General features: G+C 24.1%; 2 protein-coding genes across 3 annotated transcripts; both read right to left on the minus strand.

Moving 5' to 3' along the window:
* Window positions 1-172: 172 nt before the first annotated feature.
* Window positions 173-10,469, minus strand: LOC128957479 (death-associated protein kinase 1-like). Of its 2 annotated transcripts, none has more exons than XM_054303245.1 (9): window positions 10,245-10,469; window positions 5,091-5,204; window positions 4,840-4,938; window positions 4,644-4,742; window positions 4,423-4,521; window positions 4,199-4,297; window positions 3,917-4,015; window positions 3,014-3,236; window positions 173-2,835 (listed from the first exon to the last, which is right to left on the minus strand). In XM_054303245.1, the coding sequence occupies exons 1-9, from the start codon at window positions 10,431-10,433 to the stop codon at window positions 239-241; spliced, it is 3,618 nt and encodes a 1,205-aa protein (XP_054159220.1). In that variant the 5' UTR covers window positions 10,434-10,469; the 3' UTR covers window positions 173-238. The 2 variants fall into 2 exon arrangements, with proteins under 2 accessions (XP_054159220.1, XP_054159221.1); XM_054303246.1 differs by lacking the exon at window positions 10,245-10,469 and adding an exon at window positions 5,631-6,444.
* Window positions 10,470-12,758: 2,289 nt separating this feature from the next.
* LOC128957755 (death-associated protein kinase 2-like) lies at window positions 12,759-21,585 on the minus strand. Its single transcript, XM_054303568.1, has 8 exons — window positions 21,451-21,585; window positions 16,487-16,705; window positions 16,138-16,400; window positions 14,813-14,888; window positions 14,493-14,645; window positions 14,072-14,270; window positions 13,853-13,978; window positions 12,759-12,782 (listed from the first exon to the last, which is right to left on the minus strand). The coding sequence occupies exons 1-8, from the start codon at window positions 21,510-21,512 to the stop codon at window positions 12,759-12,761; spliced, it is 1,122 nt and encodes a 373-aa protein (XP_054159543.1). The 5' UTR covers window positions 21,513-21,585.
* Window positions 21,586-21,685: the final 100 nt, after the last annotated feature.

Below are 21,685 nucleotides of genomic sequence, written 5' to 3' on the forward strand. Positions count from 1 at the left end.
AAAAGATATTTTTTAAAATATATATATAGATAGATATAAATATTTTTAAAAATTTATATTTTATATATATATAAAAAAAATAAATATAAAATTAATTTAATTTATTATATTTATATCAACTAAAAAAAATTTATATAAAATTTATAGTAAATTTGATGATATTTTTTCTCTTAATATAAATGGCATGAAAATGGATGGTCTGATTGATTGGTGTATGAAAGTGGACGGACGGATGACATCATCGCGAAAGGTTAGAACTGGAAGCCTGGGATCCGCTACTGATACCACTGCTAACTGTTCCGGTTTCGTCATTATAGGGCAGACATCCTTCCGGTTGCGATGATGTTGGAAATATCCTGAACAGTGGTCCCGTCTTGAGTATGACATCGATGGCGTCGATTCGAGTCAATTCTTCCAATTTCTTGACCAACACTCTGATGGTAGACGTCGGCTCTCGAATGCATTCGTCGATTACACGGGCGGTAGGACTGAGCTGTGCATTGGCTCCGGGATCTAATTTTGGCAGCTTATCGGTCATTCCCAATAGTATGCCTAACATACACCAGTCCCGGCCAATGGGTTCGGGCGGATCCAAGACAGCGCACAGACGTTGTTTTGTTAGAAGCGATAAATTGGACGAATGAAGACTCGGCACTAGTGTTGGTCCGCCTTCTGTCCACTTGAACGCCGGCGACGAAACCGGTGACGACATTAAGGAACTGAATGAAGGAATTGACGTAAATTTGTTGGTTCTTCGTATGGAATTGATGTCATCGATTCCGAAACAAATTATGTCTGAGATTTTCTCTTCGATCACCGAATCGCTACTTTTGATCGTCTGTTTGACCACTGATTCGCTGTTATCCGACGATAACAATGCTTTGAGAATTGAATACGAAGAATATGACGAGAGATTCTCTTTGTGTTCACTCAAGTGTTTTGGCGAGAAATAGTGTCTCTCGAAGACAAAACCGGGACATATCTGCGAGACACTGGTGTCGATAATATTAAGTATGTCTTCCATGAATAGAAAGCACTCGATCCGCATGTGTTTTGGTCCGCGAAGTCTGACTTCAATTGATTCGCTGATGGCGTTGGCGGTGATGAGCGCTTCCAATGGGCCGACAGTTAGTTTAGTTTGTTTGAACCAATTGTACAGTTCGTAGACTTCAAAGTCCGGATGTGACTTAACGGCACTTCTCAGACATATCTGTATGCGTGAGAATAGACAGACCAGTATCTGACCGCTGGGGACCTCGGGTTCGCATTGGATGCGTACACCACAGTAGGCGCCGTCGGCGTAAATGATATTATTTTGAGGCCAAATATCATCAATTGGTTCTCTGAGTATAAAACAGGGAAATTCGTAGGCAATGTCTCCTTCGTGATCGCATTGGATGCATAGGGAGATGGCTTCGAGCACTTGTAGCAAATCGAGAGCATCGGTATCCGGCAATTCCATCTGTATGTCATCAATAGAATAGGTACCAGTTATACGACTTTTGCAATTGTAATCGCGACTCAAAAAGTTGCCAATTATATCGATGGTAAGCCAACGGGGATTCAATACAATCAGATCCTGACTGTTCTCTGTCTTAGCCTTTAAGTATAAAACTTCGCCCATTGTTTGCAATTGTAATAGAATTTCTTTGAAATGTTCATCGCTGGCCAACGGATTGATTTGCGATCGGATAATCTCTTTGAATTGATTTGACGACAGAACTGGAAAATTGGTCGACGCTTTTCGGCAAATATTTAGAAAAGTCATTACCGATTCCAAGAAACCGGTCGAATGAGGTATGCCTTGCAGGACAACCGGTTTCATTGAACTCAGATGTTGTTTCAATTGTTTCATAGCCGGCGAACCGACAGCCATGGCGTCCATTACGAAGATGTGTTCGTGAATGTCGAAAATGTGGTCAAACTTATTGCCCACGCTTTGCATAATAGTCTTTAGGTTACTCTGTATCTCATCACTGCTGGTTCCGCCGCTGACCAGATCGGCGTGAGTGGCAATAATGATTACTTTTGATGGTTTGCTACTCTTTCCGCAATAGGTTAACGGTTCGGTTACCGGTGTCCGACTTTGCAGAAAATACAGCCAAAACATTATGCTATGTATTTGGACTTCAAGTCTATCACAGAGCCGAAAGACGATGGCATGCAAACAGTTATTGCTGCCGACAAAGTGGTCATAGATTTGATAGTATGACTCGTTTCCGCTAAACTCCCAGATACTCATATCGCCGACACCCGAAATGGTTACCTGTTGGCAATCGATACCCAAAGTACAGTTCTCGCGATGATTTGTCATCAAATTTGCTTCAAATTGAGCTGTTATTGTTGATATCGGTGTTGTAGGTGTTGTTGGCGTCGATGATGGATCAGTTGTTGTAGTTGTTGTTGATGACCAACCGTTTGATGGAAATTCTGGTATCATTTTCGATGGCTGCGGTGACTGATTCATCGATTTAGTTGACCGCCTAAACCAACTGCTAAAGTAACCGCACTTTAGTGACTCGATTAGTGTTGTCTTTCCTGAACCCGAGTGACCCATAATCTTCAATTTGAATCGTTGTATGGGTTGACTAATACTACTACTATTATTATTGTTATTACTACCACTACCGCTACCACCGCTGGATGAAGACAACTGTAATATATATTCTTCTTTTGTCTGTTCATTTCTTAAACGGGTCAATAGGTCGGCAATTTCGTTATGGTTCTGAGCTATTGCACAGATTTGCGGTATAATGGCGTCACGATTCTTCTGGTCGACAATACTGCCGGCCAGACAAAGACAGCGGACAATCTCTATGTGACCGTTCTTTGCCGCTAATATTGACAATAATAATAATAAAAAATAATTTTTTTTGAAAAAACAAAACCGACATTAAAAAATTTATGTCACAACAACAAAGAATAATAATTTCAAGACAATTGATGATAATTATAGGGCCATAAAAAATAATTTGTCATAAAAAAAATATATATTAAAAAAATAAATCATTACCTAAATGTAAGGGATATAAACCGCTTTTGTTGGACGCATTAACATTACAGCCCAGTGAGCACAGGTGTTGGCATATCTGTAGCAAATTAGATCGGGAAGCGTAATGTATTGGCCGTTCGCCCCGATCGTCGACGGCCTCGATATCGGCTCCGGCCCGCAGTATCAGTTGGGCGACACCGACGTGCTGTCTCTTCAGCGACAAATGTAACGGTGTGTACGAGTTCTGGACATTCAAAAAAAAAGTTGGGTTTTTATTATATATTTATTTTTTATTTTTTTTTTTTTTTAGTTAATTGTAAACTTTGTTTAATAGTTTTTTTTTGTTGGAAAAAACTATTTTTTTGTGTTGTTTTAGTTTCTATAGTTTGTTTTACCCTTAATTTATATATTTATTTGTTTAAATGACAAAATTGGTTTGTTTTTTATTTTATTTAGTTTTTTGTGTGTGTTTTGTTTTATGGTTTGACACACCGGTACATCATTATTATCATCATTACTACCTGTTTAGTAGTATAATAATATACCAGTAATTATTTCTAATTTATTATGATATTTAAGTGTTTAGATAACTGATAAAAATAAATAATAACCATATAATACAATACATAGACATTGAACTAAATAACTAAAAATGTCTTTTTTTGAAAAAAATTTGCCTAAAATGTAATAATACTACTAATAATAATAATAACTTTTTTGACCCAGAATTTCAATGTGATCTACAATTTTATATAATAATGATAATTATTATTTTTGTTTTGTTTTTCTTATACCAACAATAACTACTACTGTAGTATACTGTATATGTTTGTTGAATATAATGATAATAATAATGTTTTATATGGAAAATAATTTTTTAATTTTATGAATTAAAATTTAATTAATTTTTTTATTTAAAAAAACCTTATTTCGGACGTCAGTTCGGGCACCGGCTTCCAGTAGACAGCGGACACACTCGATATGACCTCTGGCTGACGCCACGTGCAATGCTGTCTCGCCCTCCTATATAACCCACCGAAACAAACATAAAGTTATTAAAGAAAATCACATCAAAAAAATCAGACACCAATACATTAGTAATTATAATAACATATAACTCATAAAAATTTAAATATGACTAAAAAACAACATTATTTAGTATAATGTATATAAACAATTAAAATTATCATAACTGGGAAGTATTACCTTATTTTTGATATCAGTCTGAGCGCCCACTTCTCCTAATATATGTACTATTTTTGGGAAACCATGCCATACGGCTATCAACATAGCTGTCTCCCCGTGCTGTCAATGGGAATATTAAAAAAATAAATAAATCATTGGTGTATATGATTAATCACTTTATTGTTGTTTTAATTATATATATACAAAACAATATATACAATATATTTATATAAATCCTATTTTACCTCATCAATTGCGTTAACATTGGCCCCACATTTGCAAAGTTGTTCAATAGCCTCCACGTGTCCGTACCGGGCGGCCACATGTAACGGTGTCTCCAAATTCTAGAGCATCATAAAAAATTTACATTATTATTATTATTATTATCATACAGTAAATTATGACATTTGTATAAACTAATTTATCATTAACCAACAACAAAAAAATTATATAATAATTTACAAACTTTGTTAAATTGGTTGATATTGGCTATGGTATCGTAAAAGTAACGGATAATTGACGGATGATTTTGTCGGGCACACCAATGTACTATTGAATCGCCTCTCTATTGAAAATTAATTATTAACCAATTACAGGGTTATAATTATATGGTTTTAATTATAAATAAATTGATTAATACATATTAAGATTACAACACTTACATCATCTGTGACATTAATATCGGCACCTTTTTGATGTAAAAACTTCAAAATATCCAGATATCCTAAACCGGAACAGTAGTGTAATAGTGACTCTCCATGCTATATGAGTTGATAGATAATTAGTTTTAATTATAAAATTATTTTTTTTTGGTGAAATTATTATATATATATTTTTTTTTGATTTGAAAAATATATTTAAGAGAGAGAGAGAGAGAGAGAGAGAGAGAGAGAGAGAGAGAGAGATGACAAACCCGATTGCATTGATTGGGATCGACATTAGACATGAGGAACAGCTCATGGATGGCATTAAGATTTCCGTCCTCTACGGCACCGAACAGAGCGGCCGACACAAAGTTTTCGTCGTTCTGTAATTTATTGATTTAATTATTATTATTAGTTTTTAATTTTATAGATAAACATATATATTTAATATTAAAAACTATATTTATTGCTTATTATTAAATAAATAAATTATTGTAAAAATATGTGATATATTAAAAAAAAATTCTCTCATAAAATATACAAAATAAAATAATGCAAAAATATTCAATACAATGAGTATTTAAAATATACAATATATGTACTCTAATAAAATATTAAGTAAACCATAAATATTACTATAAATTATATAATAAATAAATGTATATTTGATTGATATCTCTATTTTTTTAAAAAAAATATTACTTTAAAAAAAGTTATGATAATAATGTAAAAACATGATAATAATAATTTCAGCAGTAATAGTAATAACAATTATAACAACCAAATAGATCACCAAAACTTAAAGAAACCTAAAAATTTATGCCATAATCTATAAAACCAATCGCCTATCATCTCCAAGTCTCGAGTGGCAAAATCTTCGGGAACTAATCGGAAGTCATAATTGACAAATTCATAATCTTGGTCATTACCACCAAAATCTTGTTGTTGTTGACTATTATAGCGATTCAGATAATTATATTGATTGGCATTACTCATTGAATTGGCAAACAATTGATTCATTGGATTATTATTATCATTATTATCATTATTATTGTTAGTATTGCCATTCAATGGATATTCTGGATATTGCTTTTGGTTAACATTTGGATTATTATTATTATTATTGCCATTCATTGGATTCTGGTATTGATTTTGGTTTTGGTTAACATTGGGACCGATATTCAAGTTGGGTATCATATATTGTGTGCCATCATTGGGATTGTACTGTTGTTGTTGTTGTTGTTGTTGTTGATAATTATTATTAGGTCTCTGTCGACGAGGTCTGATACCAAACATACCGGCAATCAATCGGATCATAATCCGTATCTTAAATATCCAGAACTTGAGAAGCGCTATCTTTAGCTCGCCTTTGGCTCTCCACAGTTGAGTCATTGTCTGCAAACTGATTGTCCTCTTATTTCTGTTGATAATCATTACTTCATGTGAATCATTAACTGGTGATTCATCTGATTCAACATTTAGTGGTGTTTCCAATGAATTTCCAACAATTATCGGCGACTTGTTTTCCTCCGGTAATTCAGTAATGATTATAGGCTTACAGTAAACCATTGATATGCAAATTATTATCATTATAATTGTTAGCGACAATAAACTATGAAACATTTTTTTTGATAGTTATTATTATTATTATTGTCAAACAATTACAATATGTAATTATATATATTTTTTAAAAATGCTTATTTCACTTTATTTTTGTTGTAAATGTGTTTTTGTTAATTTAATTTCTAATAATTTCCAAATAACTTGAAAAATCATTTTTTTTGTTTGTTTGTTTGCATTAATCATTTATGAAAAATTCCCAAAAATATTATATTATATATATTCATAAGTTTTGTGTTATTTTTTTGTGTATTTAAAGTTCATAGTATATAATGTTTTAGTAATTTAATATTTTCATTGAATAATTTTTTTTCATTATCATAGCATAGATCGTTATTATTAATATATGAATTCAATTTTTTATAAAAACATACATTTACACATATCATACACTATATACATGTCATACATATTATATTTTTTAATTAATGCTTTTATTTAAATTGTTTAAATCAATTATAAGTTTTCAAATAATAATAAAATTCAATTAAATAAGAATAAACAATTATAACTGAAAACAATTATTATGATAATATCAAAATAAAAACGTGAATAATGTTAAACTTATATTAATGATCTACTCCTCCATAAATATGCTTAAACTATATACTGTATAATAACGACTAACTTTATAATATAAACTTAATATATATCCTATTTAGTAGTGATATTTAGGTCTATTCATTATTTTCAAACTATTCAAAACTTATTCAAAACTATTACTACTACTACAACAAACTAAACAAAAACTAAATAAGCTTTTATAACATCCTATTTATAAAAAAAAAAAATCTGTTTAAATATTGTAATAATTTCAAAATGAAACTAACTTTTATAAAACATTATGATTAAACATTACTGTGTGTCAAAAAATAAATTACTTAATATACAGTATATGGTATTGCAAATAATAATAATATTTAAAAATATATTTATATATAATTTTATTAATACTTAAAATAGTAAACATTTTGATAAATTGCACTATTTTTATCTGTATAATAACTAGTATAACATTTTTTGAGATCAATGTATTAATAAGTCTTTTTTATTAGTTTTTTGTTGTTGTTGTTGTTGTATTATAATATAATCATATTTTTTAAAAAGTTTATTTAAGGCATAGTGTATTAATACATTATAAAAAAAAATCTAAATGATAAACTAAATTTGTATAACAAATTTTATTATTTTGACACATGAAAAATAATATTCAGGCAATAAAAAAATAATAAATAACAATAAAAAAAAAGATTGGGTAATAAAATGAAATTTATTTTATAAATTAAATATATATATTATGTCATATCTAACAATAAATATCTATCGTATTAATTACACAGCAAAACATAATAATAATAATAAAAACACAACAATAATCAAATTGTCAACACATATATTAGGGACAGTGATTATTATAATACATTATACTGTATATACACAAAAAAATACGCCCAACTATGAGATCAGTTTTGTATAGAAAATATTTTTGTTTTAATATTACATAATACTTGTGATGATATCATTTTTTTGTTGATTGCAATAATGAATTGTCATTTTGTTTAAACTACCGAAAAATAAATAGTTTCGAAATGTTTTTATTTGTTTTTTTTTGTGAATAAAACAATGAGAATATTTTTTGAGAAAAAAAACGAAATTTCTATTTATTTAATTATAAGGTTATAGTCTTGTTTAGGAGTTCCCCCCCCTATCCATGCAAATTGACCTTAAGTTACCTGTTTTTAAACACTTTTTATTTGTAAATTTAATTAAAATTTTTAAAAAATATATTAGACAAGTTATTGCATAAATTTCTATTAAGAAAATAATAATAATTATTATTATTATTACTTTTTCTTATTTACAATGTAAAATGTTGAAATGTTATTTTTATTATTTATAGTTTATGGTAATATACATATTTTTAGCATATTAGTTGTATATTTATATATAATTTATGACTACACTAATTTTTTATTTTATTTATTTATTTATTATGGTTATATTTTTTATAGACATTTAATATACTCATAAAAAAATATTTTAAAAATATATACTGAAAATAATTTATGTGTGAGAATTTAGGTTTCAAGTTTTTTTTATTTGAAATTTTTTACATATTATAAATACTGTATGATTTTATATTATAACACTATAGATAATTATATGTAATTTATACCGTAGTATACCGTGGTATCTGAGATACCAATATCTACACAATGTGTCAAATAATTCATTAGTTCATAAAAAAAATAAATATATAAATATGTGTTAAATTTCAATTACCAGTAAATTTCAAGTGTATGTGATATTAAATTTCATTATCACATACACACACACACTGTACTCAACAAACACATTACATAATCATAATCTCATGTCGTAGGGAAAAAAATTGTCGGAAAATAAAACAAAACAAATAAAAACTAATTGCTCTATAATGTTATGTTTTCAACAACGACAACAACAACAAAAAATTGTTTAATAATAGATAGTATCTATTAGATAGAGTAGATAAATAGGAGGTATCCAATTGAGAGTACCTGGAAGTTAAAAGAGAGGATATATACAGTATATATATATACACAGATAAGGAACTGATTTTTTAAAAAACATGAGTAAAAGGCCTCATTAATGGACAGACACAGTAAAAAAAATAAGTGATAATACAAGTGATAAGTTTATATTGTAATCACTTCCATGTGTCAGAAGCATACACATCAGTCATCTGACAAATTATACACAAAAAAGTAATTTTATTTTTTAAAAAAAATAGACAACAAATATATTATCAAAATTTACGGTAAATTTTCTTGTAAACAATTCACTTGAATATATCACTTAACTGTAAATTGTTATTACAATATTATTATTAAATGTACGGTAATGTCACAGATTCCGGTTTAGGGTTGACAAACAATTTTATTATTATTATAATTTCCAAAAAAATGTTTATTATGTAAAAAAACATTTATGTAAAGTACGGTATATTTGCAAATTATTTTCTATTATAATAATAATAATATACAGTAGAATATAGCGAAAAAAATAATCGCTTCAATTACTGGTATATAAATTTACAGTAGTTTTGTGTGTGATTTCAGTTATTATTATTTATTTTTTATTTTGTTTAAAAAAGTTCATTGTTCTGACATTTTTGTGTCCAAAATTAATAAGCATTTAATATATTTTTCGCGTCAAAAAAGTCTATTGTAAAAAACAATTTGTATTTTTGTTTATCTATTTTTTCATATTTCTCTCTCTCTCTCTCTCTCTCTCTCTCTCTCTCTCTCATTAAACTCTTGAAACAGGAATTGACAGCAATTTGTGCATAACTTTATGCCACAAAAACCACTTTTTTGAACACAAAAATAAAGTTATAATATTTATTATTAATATACTTATTATTATGATTACATATACAGTAATATAAATAGTTATAAAAACCGACAAAAAAGTTAGTATATAATACTATAGTAATTATATACTAAAACAACAACAACTAACATATATATAATAATAATATCTTAGTTTTTTCTTCGATAAAATTATGGCAAAACTTATAAATCCAAGGAAAATGCCTTCAATTAGCCACAAAAAAAGAGTAATAAAACTAATCAACAAACAAAAAGTTTTTTTTATTAAAAAATTAGGTCACATTTGAGAAAATCAATTGAATGACAAAAATTTTTTTTAAAAATTCAATGATATCAATGACACATTTGATATACCAGTATCTCTTATTTATTAATACATCTTTTAACAACAAATTTTTAAAAAACCAAACAAACAGACAAAATGCTTACCAAAGTAGAGACGACCACAAAGTTTTGGTCATCTTCTTCGTCGTCCTGTTGGTCGTCATAATAGACTGTCGACGACTCATTGTTTTCTTCTTCGTCTTCTTCTTCATCATAATCTTTGACACTATTAGCCGGACTAATGATGTTTGGCTCAGACCTAAAACTTTTGGCAAGTCTTTCATTTTCTTCCATTTTGTTGTTTGATTTTATTTTTGTGGATCAATCGATCACTTCATTAGTGTTTTATCATAATATTATTATTATTATTATTACAAATTATGTAAGCATTTTGTTAAGACATCAAACATAACAACTTATTATTATAAGTTTATTTTTGGTACAATGTTTTGACACACAATAATAAATTTTTAAAAAACTTTTGCTGGTATTATCATAAAAAAACATTTATGATATAACATATAATAAGCTTATAATAATAATAATCATAATAATTATTATTACGGCAAAATAGTATTAACTATGATTAACTGATAATAGGCTTATATAACATATTTATATACTGTATATATATATATATATATTATTGAACACAATCACAAAGTTTTTTTTAAATTTTTGATGAGAGAGAGAGAGAGAAAGAGAGACTCACGTTATATATCGTATAATATATAAGCAAAACGTGATATTTTATTAGCAAATAATTTTTCTAAAACATCAATTTCTCTCTATATATAAATTAATATCAATTCAAATTTCTCATTAAACACATGCAAAGTGTGTTACCGTAAGAGTAATTCACGAAATTATTATATAAAAACAACAATCATATTAATAATAATACTAAAAAAAAAAATTCATCGAAATTATGATTGATTTTCTTTCTCTGTTATAAAATTTTTTATCACAACAATAATAATAACCAAATAAAATGATAACAACTTCTATGAAAACAATTGGTGATAATAGTTGTGTTGTATTGTTGTTGTTGTATTCATTCATATCAGAGACAAGTGAACGGGTAGTAGTGGTGTGTGATTGCAGCCATTCCTGCCTTCAGGACGACGTCATTCACATCGCACATACATATCATATATATTAATATATAAAACAAGAGCCACAACAACGAGGACATCAAAAGAAGTGGTGAACAACAACAACAACAGGTTCAGTGCTGAAGGCATTTCAGCCAACAGCAGAAAAAAAGACTGGTTTTTCAATATATATATGTTTTCGCTTTGAAACACAAATTACAATATACTGTATATTAATACTATAGTATAGAAAACTAATGGTAAAGTTGTTTCAAGAATCAGTACTTTTATTAGAGTACTGTACAATATATACAGTATATATATATATGATATGAAATTAATATTATATTATATGAATGCCTGACAACTATTGACTGACGAGAGAGAGAGAGAGAGAGAGAGAGAGAGAGAGAGAGAGAGAGAGAGAGAGAGAGAGAGAGAGAGAGAGTACCTTTCCCTGCAGAAAAACAATACACAATTTTTGCTGGAAAACCTGACCTCAATATTAAAGCCCATAAGATATTATACAAGATTCAGGCCAGTGATCAAGTTAATTATATTAGATATATATATATATATATTAATACTGTATATACAGTATATTACAGTATATACTATTATACTGTACATACAGGCGCCCAATCATCAGCACCGGCATAACATTTATATTTAAAAGGGATATTAATTTTTTTGTTTTGATATGAAAAAACTAATAATAATGTGTTGTTGGCATAGCATCCACCACTTTAGCGGTTCATATGGTTTTTTTCAAAAATAAAAATAATTATATTTATTAATTATTATTATTGTTGTAATTTAATAACATAATGAAATTATTAGTTTCATTATTTATATATTTGTTTTTCATCAAAATAAAACTCAAAAAAAAAATTATAAAGCAATTGCAATTTTAAATATAAAAAATTTATTTTAGAAATATATATAAAACATTAATATAATAAATTTTGTCGATAAATCATCATTTATATTATTCTCTCATATAATACTAATCAATAAAAGTTAATGTTTATATAACTAAACAATTTTTTTTGTATATCATAATTTTATATACCGTATATATAAACTGTATATATGTATATACAGTAAATTTTTATGCTAATTATGCTAAATATGTTAAGCATTGTCATCTACAGTATGTTATGTATGTATTAATAAACATAATAATTATTAGTTAATAAATCATTATGTAGTCGTTAAAAAAAATTATTGATTCATATATGTTTTCTCTCTCAATATAATTTAACTATTAATAAATTATATTATTTAAACAGTATTTCATAATATTTTTTTATCATTGTCATATAAAACATTACTATTGTACCATTAATATTATAATATTACATTTCTATAAATAGTAAAAGTGCAATATTTTATTTGTTCTCTATTGTGATTATTATTAATTAAATTTGTAAACCTTTTTTTTATGTCACCACAAAAAAATGTAGCATTCAATATGATATTTAAGTTTCAAATATGTATTAATCAAAAAAAATAATAATAATAATTAATAATACCAGACAAAGAATGTCTATTTTTATTCATATAATTTGAAATAATATAACAAAAATATTTATAGTTAGGTAGTAGTAGTAATAGACGTAATAAAAATAATAAATACATATTTATCACAGTTATTAATTTCCTGTGCAATTAAATATCTATTTGACTGAATATATGCTAATAGATATCAAATATAGTTTTTTTTATTTATCACTGTATAATATTTTATATAACACTGATTGCTTCAATACCCCATATGTTACACTGTATTATTAATCTATATATATATGAAAAAAAATTCATTCCTCTTTTTTTTGGTATTCAAAATGTAAGTGTATTATTAAAATTCAATAGAAAGTGAATCAGAAAAATAAATAAATAAATAAAATCATGTCTTTAGCACCAATAGGTATATATAATATATATATATAATATATAACCGGAAACCGGTTCTCCAGGAGAGAGAGAGAGAGAAATGAGAGCACAGCTATTAATATTAATTTAAATAATATTTTTGTTATTATTATTATTATTATTAATATTTATAATAATCAGGTCTGCGATAAAATTTTTGTTTTATCTTTTGATAGCAAGGTTTCAAAAAACAAACAAACAAAATAAATGCATATAATTGTAACAATCCATTAATTATAAAGTTATGTATATTTATTTGTATGTATGTAATAATATACAAATATATATATATATATTATTCATTGTATTATTATTATTATTATATATGTATGTTTTGATTATTAAGCGATATTATTAATATCTTGAAAACATATATAAATGATACGCTTTTTTTAAAATAGCATAAATAATTTTTCTATTTGTCTGTATATAATATATTATATTAATAGCAATTTAATCGCAATAAAAAATAATATAATTTTACATCAATCAAATATAATTTATATTATTCCCAAAATAATTTTTTTGTAATATATTTATGGTTATTTATAAATATATAAAACTTTTTAAAAAATAATTTTAAAATAAGACAAATTAAATGCTATTTACAATATATATATATATATATATAATAAATTTATTTTTTTATTATAAATTATAATAATATGAAAAATAAAAGTAAACCTCAAATATATCGCTGTATCGATGTTCAGGCGATTCAATAGTAGTTGAACTGAGTTTATGTTGACTTAGATTTTCTTTGAATTTTTTTACTAATCGATAACATATGATAACAGAACCGATGGCTCTCTAAAATAATTAATTAATAATAATATTAATAATTTTAATAACAATTATAAAATTTTATAATTTATTTATAAATAACATTAATAGCAATAATACCTTCCAATGATTTCTAGCAATTGTATTAATAAATTCATTATTTGTAACATTATGGCAATGATTATGATGATTGTTAATATTATTATTACATGTAATAAATTTATCAATATCAATGTCAATACTATGATTTTGTTGGTAACCCATTGATGATAATTGGATCCATTTATGATTTAGACAATCATCAACTGATAGTCTTTTTCTGTAATAGACAACAACAACAAAGATACAAAAATATAATTAATTTTAAAAAATTAATTATTATAAATAGAAATAGATTAATAATTAAAAAAACAATTATTTTTAATTATTATCTATAATAATAAAATTATATTATTATTATATCGTAAATATAAAACTTGTATGAAATAAATTATGCATTTAAATAGTTTTTTTTAATAATTTTTTTGTGTTATGAATATACTTTGAATTTTTGATTAATAATCCCGATATAAAATCTTTGGCTAATTGGCTAATATCGGCAAAGTATTGGTCATCAAATTGATAGTCGACGGCCGTAATGTTGACAAATGTCTCCTGTTTGGTGTCGCCCAGAAATGGTGAGGCGCCGCTCAACCTACCGGTGCAATCAATCAATTTAAATAAATAGACATTTAATTTTTTATATAAAATATATTATTACTTATTTTAAAAAAAAATTATATTAGTTTTATGTCTAATAATTTAATAAATTATTCATAACATTACATATACGGTATATCTATATACTACTGAATCACTTACAATATATATGAGATACACCCGATTGCCCACATGTCTGTCCCAGTGTTTACCGATTCATAATTAATTATTTCTGGTGCTGTCAACAAATATAAATGTGTGAAAAAAATATAGGAATACATTAATTAAATTATATTTGTATTGTAATTTTATAATTATAAATTCAAATTATTTTTTTTATATATATCATTGTACTCTATATTTAGTAAATATATTATTATTTATGATAAATATTTTACCAAATTATTAAACTAATATATATATATGATATAATAGCGTTTTATTTATATTTATGTTAGTTTAATAATTTAGAAAAATATTTATTATATATATATATATATATTAATAAATTCCGTCCTAAATTTGTAAGTTTTAAACAAAACGAAAAATATTTGATTATAAATATGTGAGATAATAAAATAATACATAATCATTAATTATTTTTAAAGGTCATTATAAATATATATATAGTATATATTTATATTTAAATTATATAAATTTTTAAAAATACAATAATAATAATAATAATAATAAATTTCAAAATTGTTTTCAACACATTGAAGTTTTCTCTCACTTTTATCACACGATTTTAAGTGTATTTTTTGCATAAATTATAAACACTTCTTTAAAAAAAATATTATATACATATAAAAAATTAAACAGTATTTGTAAAATAACAATATGTTTTTAAAATAAAAACCTAATATTCATTTATTAACATCACATCAATGAAAAAAAATTATAGATTAAAATTGGATAAAATTTGTAAATTTAAATAATTATATCTTTAAACATAATAACAAAAAAAATAATAATAATCAGTTTATAATTAATTAATCATGCATATACATTATATTTTACAATATAACAACAATAACAAAACAAACAAAAAAAATAATTAATAATTAACTATTAAATTTAATTACTGGTGAATTTATTTTTATTTTTATTGTATTATATCTCATTAATTTTTGCTATCAAAATTATTAAATATGATATTTTATTTTAAGATCCAAAAAAAATATTAAAATATGATATTTCATATTAAGACCAAATTATTATTATTAAATTACTATTAAGATATAACTTTATATCCAATCTAAATATAATGTACACTTTTTAATAGTAAATTTATATTATATATATATATACTGTATATATATAACCTAAATACTATAGAATTTTTCTAAAAATATATATTAATTAAATATTTATTTAATAATAAATATATTAAAACACATTTTATTTATCCCACAAATACTGTTTATATTTTATGTATATATATATATATATATATATATATACTGTTGTATTAGTATTTCAATTACCGACAAACTCTGGCGTTCCGTACAATCCTTTAACTTCGCAATCATTTATAATTTTTCGGGAAATTCCGAAATCAATTAATTTGATTTGTTTAGTAGTTTTATCTCTCAGCAGAATATTCTCCGGTTTCAGATCCAAGTGAACAATACTCTTGTCGTGCAAATGCTTGATAGCCATCAATATCTGTCGGATATAATGGATGGCCTCGTCTTCAGCTAAGACACCCTTTTCACTGATTAAGTCAAACAGTTCTCCGCCTTTGACTCTTTGAAAAATAAAATTTTAAAAAATTAGTTTTAAAAATTAATTATTATTTATTTATTTTTTGTTTTAACAAAAACAAATACTAACAACTCTAAGACAATGATCACTTCATTGCCACAATCAAACACATCGTACAGTTTGATGATATTTTTGTGGTTTATTTGTCGCAATAAATCAATCTCTCGGTTAATATCGTCCACCGTCTGACCCATTCTTCCGGTTGAACTCCGTTTGCGTATGAATTTAGCCGCAAATTCATTGTTTGTCTCCCTTTCCACACACCGACGGACTGTTGCAAACTTACCGCTAAAAACAAAAAAAAAATATTCATAAAATTAAATTTGTAACAAAAAAAAATTAAATAATAAATAATTGTAAATCACTTTTTTTTAATAAGTAAAACACATGAAATAATATAAAAAATAGGTTATCCAATGCAAAAAAAAATTGTTTCAAAAATTGTTTTTTATATTTGACATAATATAAAAAAAAATTAATTTATTTTATTTTTAATTTTTAAAAAAATCCGTTTGTAACACATGATTGTTTAGTTTGTTTATTTGTTTTTAATGTTGTTGTAAAATGTATTTTTAGTAATATAATTACATTTAAGTTTTTAATTTTTATTAAATGGTTTTCTCTTATTTTAAAAATTTCACATCACTTTCCTAACAAAATAATAATAATAATAAAAAGATTAACTCTCCAATTAAAAAAAATATATATAAATGTGATTAAAATAAATTAAGATTATAAAACATTTTTGAATACAAATGAAATGTGTGTTTTCTCTTAATTTTATTTAAATAGTAATATTAATCATAACAATAATAAGACAAATAATAATAATAATAATAGTAAAATAAAATAAAACAAAAAGACAACATTTATAATAATAATAATAATATTAAGCAATAAAACAAAACTAATTTTTTTAGCAAACAATAGGTTATTATAATTACACGACATTTGATGAATAGAAATTAATCACAAAAGAGAAAAAATAATAATAATTCTATAATAAAATATATTTAAATTTTTGTTAAATGATTTTTTTTATTTTAAATAAATTCTAAAACAGTATTTACATACTAAATATGTCTTAATTTTTAAGTAACCAAAAAATGCAAACAACAATAAAACAATTTATAACAATCTTAACAATTATTATAATCATAATAACAATAATAATAATGAGTTTTATGTCTCTTTCATAATCTATAAAAAAAACAACTTCAATGCCCTAAAGGCAGCGCTAAATATTCATCAATGATATTAATAAAATTAGAAATAATATAATAAATTGTTTTTAAAATTTTGTTTAAAATATTCTATTATTTTAATCTTTGTTAAATAATTTTTTCAAGAAAAAAAACAAAAAACAATATTTTATTCAAATTGACAACTCATATAAATCTCTGTCTATTTTGTGCTTGAATTTTTCAAAAAAAATATATATATAATAAAATAATATATTTTACTTCAATGCTATAATTTGGAGAAAAAAAGTAACAATAATTTTCATATAATATGCGTTTAGAAAAATACAGTGGTTTTTGTTTTATTTTTTTTTAAAAATAAATTTTAAATAAAATTGTCATAAATTATTAAATTAAACAAAAATGTAAATTTCGAAGGAAGTTTATACCAACCAAAAAAAAATAAATTAAAATAAAATAAAATAAATAGTATTTTAATATATAATAAAATGAAATTATTTTCTTTTAAACTATTGTAATTTACTTATATTATCATATATTAAATAGTACTACAGTTTTATAATGCCAACACTGTATAAATACAGTATATATACTGTATATTATTATTAATATAATTTATATTAAATATATATAATTAAATAAATTGAATTATAATCTCTCTTTCTCTCTCACACATAGATTTATGTAATCTAATGGCAAATTAATTTTTTTGTATATATATATATAATATTTATCATACAGTATCATATCATTTAGCCATCCATTTCCCGTAAACATTAAAAGCTAATTAAATATATTACAACAACAATGAGTATTATATACAGTAAAAGTAGTTTTGTCTTTAAAAAACATATAATAGTTCAGTAGATTTGAATTGAATTTTTTTTTTGCTAACTCATTTGATATTTAAGACACACATATATATATATATAAATTTATATACAGTATATGTTTAATTAAAATGAATTGTTTATCTCAACTTTTGAAAAAAATGTTTTTATAAAAAGACTTATTGAAAAAAAAACAAAAATTTCATATTTTGATGTCTCATTCAATTTGTTTCACACAAATCACTTCCCTATCAATTATCACCTGTCGTTCAAAAAATGTTTTCGTGTCTAATATTGTTTTATCATTTATTATTATTATTATTATTATTACTTTATAATTACCAAAACTTATTAAACAATCAATAAATTAATCATATTTTTCTCCCATCGTTTTTTTCTAACTAATTATTATTTATTAATTATTTATTTATTTGATTTGATAAAAAAATAAATTAAACATAATTTTTTTTTCAAATACATTCCGTGAAATTTAATGAACTGAATATACAATAATTTTTTTTCATATATTGGTACAGTATATACATATTGTACTTACTGTACTTATTAAAACTTTAAATCATATATTTATTTTACTTATTATTTTTATTTATTTTTTAAATATTTTTTTTCATAAATATTTTATTTCAAATATAATATTTTTTATTTCTCCCAAATACATCAATTTTTTTTGAAAACATTTCAAAAACATGTAAAAAATCATATTTCAATGTCACATGTAATTTAAGATTTATGTATTTTAAACCAACCGATTCCTACTGTACTGTAATATACTGTGTTTTGATATAAATCTTCAAATGAAATGAAATGAAAACAAAATATATATATATATATAATCACTCAATATTTCAAATGTCAATATCAACTATATAATAATAATAATTATAATAATAATAATAATAATAATAAATAACCATAAAAAATTATTTCACAATTCTATATTGCCAGAGTTATCTAAAACAAATATCTAAAATATTATTAATATAAAAAAAACAAATAAATAACTAAATAATATAAAAAATAATAAGTTTTTTACAGTCACGGGCTTTTGTTATTTTAAAATTATTATACAATTATTATTTATTTATTTTTTTTGGATAATAATTTTTCATTTTTTTGTTTCATTTAAAAAATAGGACCAAAATTATTATAAAAATATATAAAACAATAATTATGTGAATTGTTTAGATATATAGTGTGTTTGTGTGTGTATGTGGTGTGAGAACTAAAAACCTTAAAATTTGTTTGATTTGATGATATATTTACACGAAAAGGCATTGAATGTTTTGATTATTATATAATACTTTTTTATTGTTATTATTATTTTATATATGGTTTTCAAAACTTTGCACATATATATTGTGTGTACGGTATATATATATATATATATATATATATATATATATATATATATATACAAAGCGTTTCATAAAAACAACAACAAAATGATCAAATAATTCACGAAATGCTTGTTTCCATTGATTAATATTTTGTATGTATGTATGAGTGTGTGTGTGTGTGTGTGTGTGTGTGTGTGTGTGTGTGTGTGTGTGTGTTGTTTTAAGAAAAAAAATTATAAAATCCAAAATTGGGACAATAATAATATTATTGAATGACTAAATATTTTTATATAAACTTTATATACAGTATATATATTTATATACAATTACATGCTATCCATTGGCCCCAAGTTTTTCATGATTTGATACCCCCTTTTTAAAAAATCACGTCAAATACGGTTATACAATAATTTTTTTTTTGAAATACATTGCTCGGTTAGCAGTCGTTTTAAAAAAAAAAATTATTTCTTTATTTAATAACAACAATACGTGGAAGAGATATAATAGATAATTAGTTGATAGAGAGAGAGAGAGAGAGAGAGAGAGAGAGAGCCATATATGAATTAATAAGAGGTCAGATTCATATAATATAAATTTCATATACTATATAGTATAATATAATAAGTTTATATATATATATATTTACTGTATATTTGTTTGTATTGTTTACCCAGAAAAACTTGGAGATCATATTAAGATATCCAACGGTGAAAACTACAATACAATCTATTATAATTTAATTGCATTCATAATAACAGCATATTTCCTTATTTTTTTGACACATCGACTGTTAAATTATGACTTTTCATAATTTTTTTCAATTATTATTTTTTATTATGTATTATTATTATTAATATACAATATTAATACAACATAAATAAATAAACAAACAATTTATATACAATATAAGTTATATAATGCAATGAATTGCAAAATTTTAACCGAAAAAAATAACTACCGAAACAATCATTCATTGAAAAAAATAAATATTATATCCCAGTGTGTTATTGTATTGTATCTATAAATAAATTTAGTATTAATGGACTATAAATTGGATTACTTTATACAATGTATATACTGTACAATGTATATATATATATATAAATTTATATAAGTTATATACCTGTACCAAACAATAAAGTAATTTAATTTAGTACACAAATGTTTCAATTGTTAATTATTATATTTACAATTGCAACAACAACAACAAAGTTTTATTATACTAATAGATTAAATAAACTACCAATTTTAACTAATTATGTATAAATAAATAAAAACATCAAAACTAACAAACAAACAAACAAACAATTAGTAACTAAAAATAAATTAATTTGTATTTTAAATGTTTAATTAAAATCGACAAAAAATCAATACAACAAACAAATGACAGAATATTCTTATTGATTACTTATAAGTTATAAACATATAATAATGACATTCATTACTACTGTTATATTAGCATATGTTTTGTATCAATGATTTTCAGATACAAATCTGAATGGTTTTATTATTCAAATTCAAACTAATTATATATACAATCAAAATAAATTGATAGATAGATATATATCTATGGGTTAGTTAGCAAAAAAAAAGTGTGGGTTTAAGTTCATGATATATATCCCCACCACATAAACATGACATACCTGCCGATCACCTCAAATGTGTCGAACCGGTCAATGAAACGCTGGTCCAATGTCTTCATCATAGTTTTGCCGGTAGATTAGCACTCAATGGACACCAATAATAATAATAACAATAAAAAAATAGTTTACGAAACAAATGGCAGCAATGGTTCACATATTGTATTCATTGATGCAATGAGAAGGTTGCGAGTGATTACAACACATGCGATATATTATTATTATTATTATATAAATA

This window comes from Oppia nitens, unplaced genomic scaffold (genome assembly GCF_028296485.1).
Source record: "Oppia nitens isolate AA-2021 unplaced genomic scaffold, nextdenovo-longstitch-racon4-pilon3 scaffold3_pilon_pilon_pilon, whole genome shotgun sequence".
Taxonomy (NCBI): Eukaryota; Metazoa; Arthropoda; class Arachnida; order Sarcoptiformes; family Oppiidae; genus Oppia; species Oppia nitens.

Coding starts and splice junctions, on each gene's coding strand:
- LOC128957479 (XM_054303245.1), bottom strand. CDS start 10,433: ATGGAAGAAAATGAAAGACTTGCCAAAAGTTTTAGGTCTGAGCCAAAC. Junction 5,205..10,244: donor TTGTGGTCGTCTCTACTTTG/GTAAGCATTTTG, acceptor AATAAATTACAG/AACGACGAAAACTTTGTGTC. Junction 4,522..4,643: donor ATATCAACCAATTTAACAAA/GTTTGTAAATTA, acceptor ATGATGCTCTAG/AATTTGGAGACACCGTTACA.
- LOC128957755 (XM_054303568.1), bottom strand. CDS start 21,512: ATGATGAAGACATTGGACCAGCGTTTCATTGACCGGTTCGACACATTT. Junction 16,706..21,450: donor ACATTTGAGGTGATCGGCAG/GTATGTCATGTT, acceptor TTTTGTTTTTAG/CGGTAAGTTTGCAACAGTCC. Junction 14,271..14,492: donor TTATTAATCAAAAATTCAAA/GTATATTCATAA, acceptor TGTCTATTACAG/AAAAAGACTATCAGTTGATG.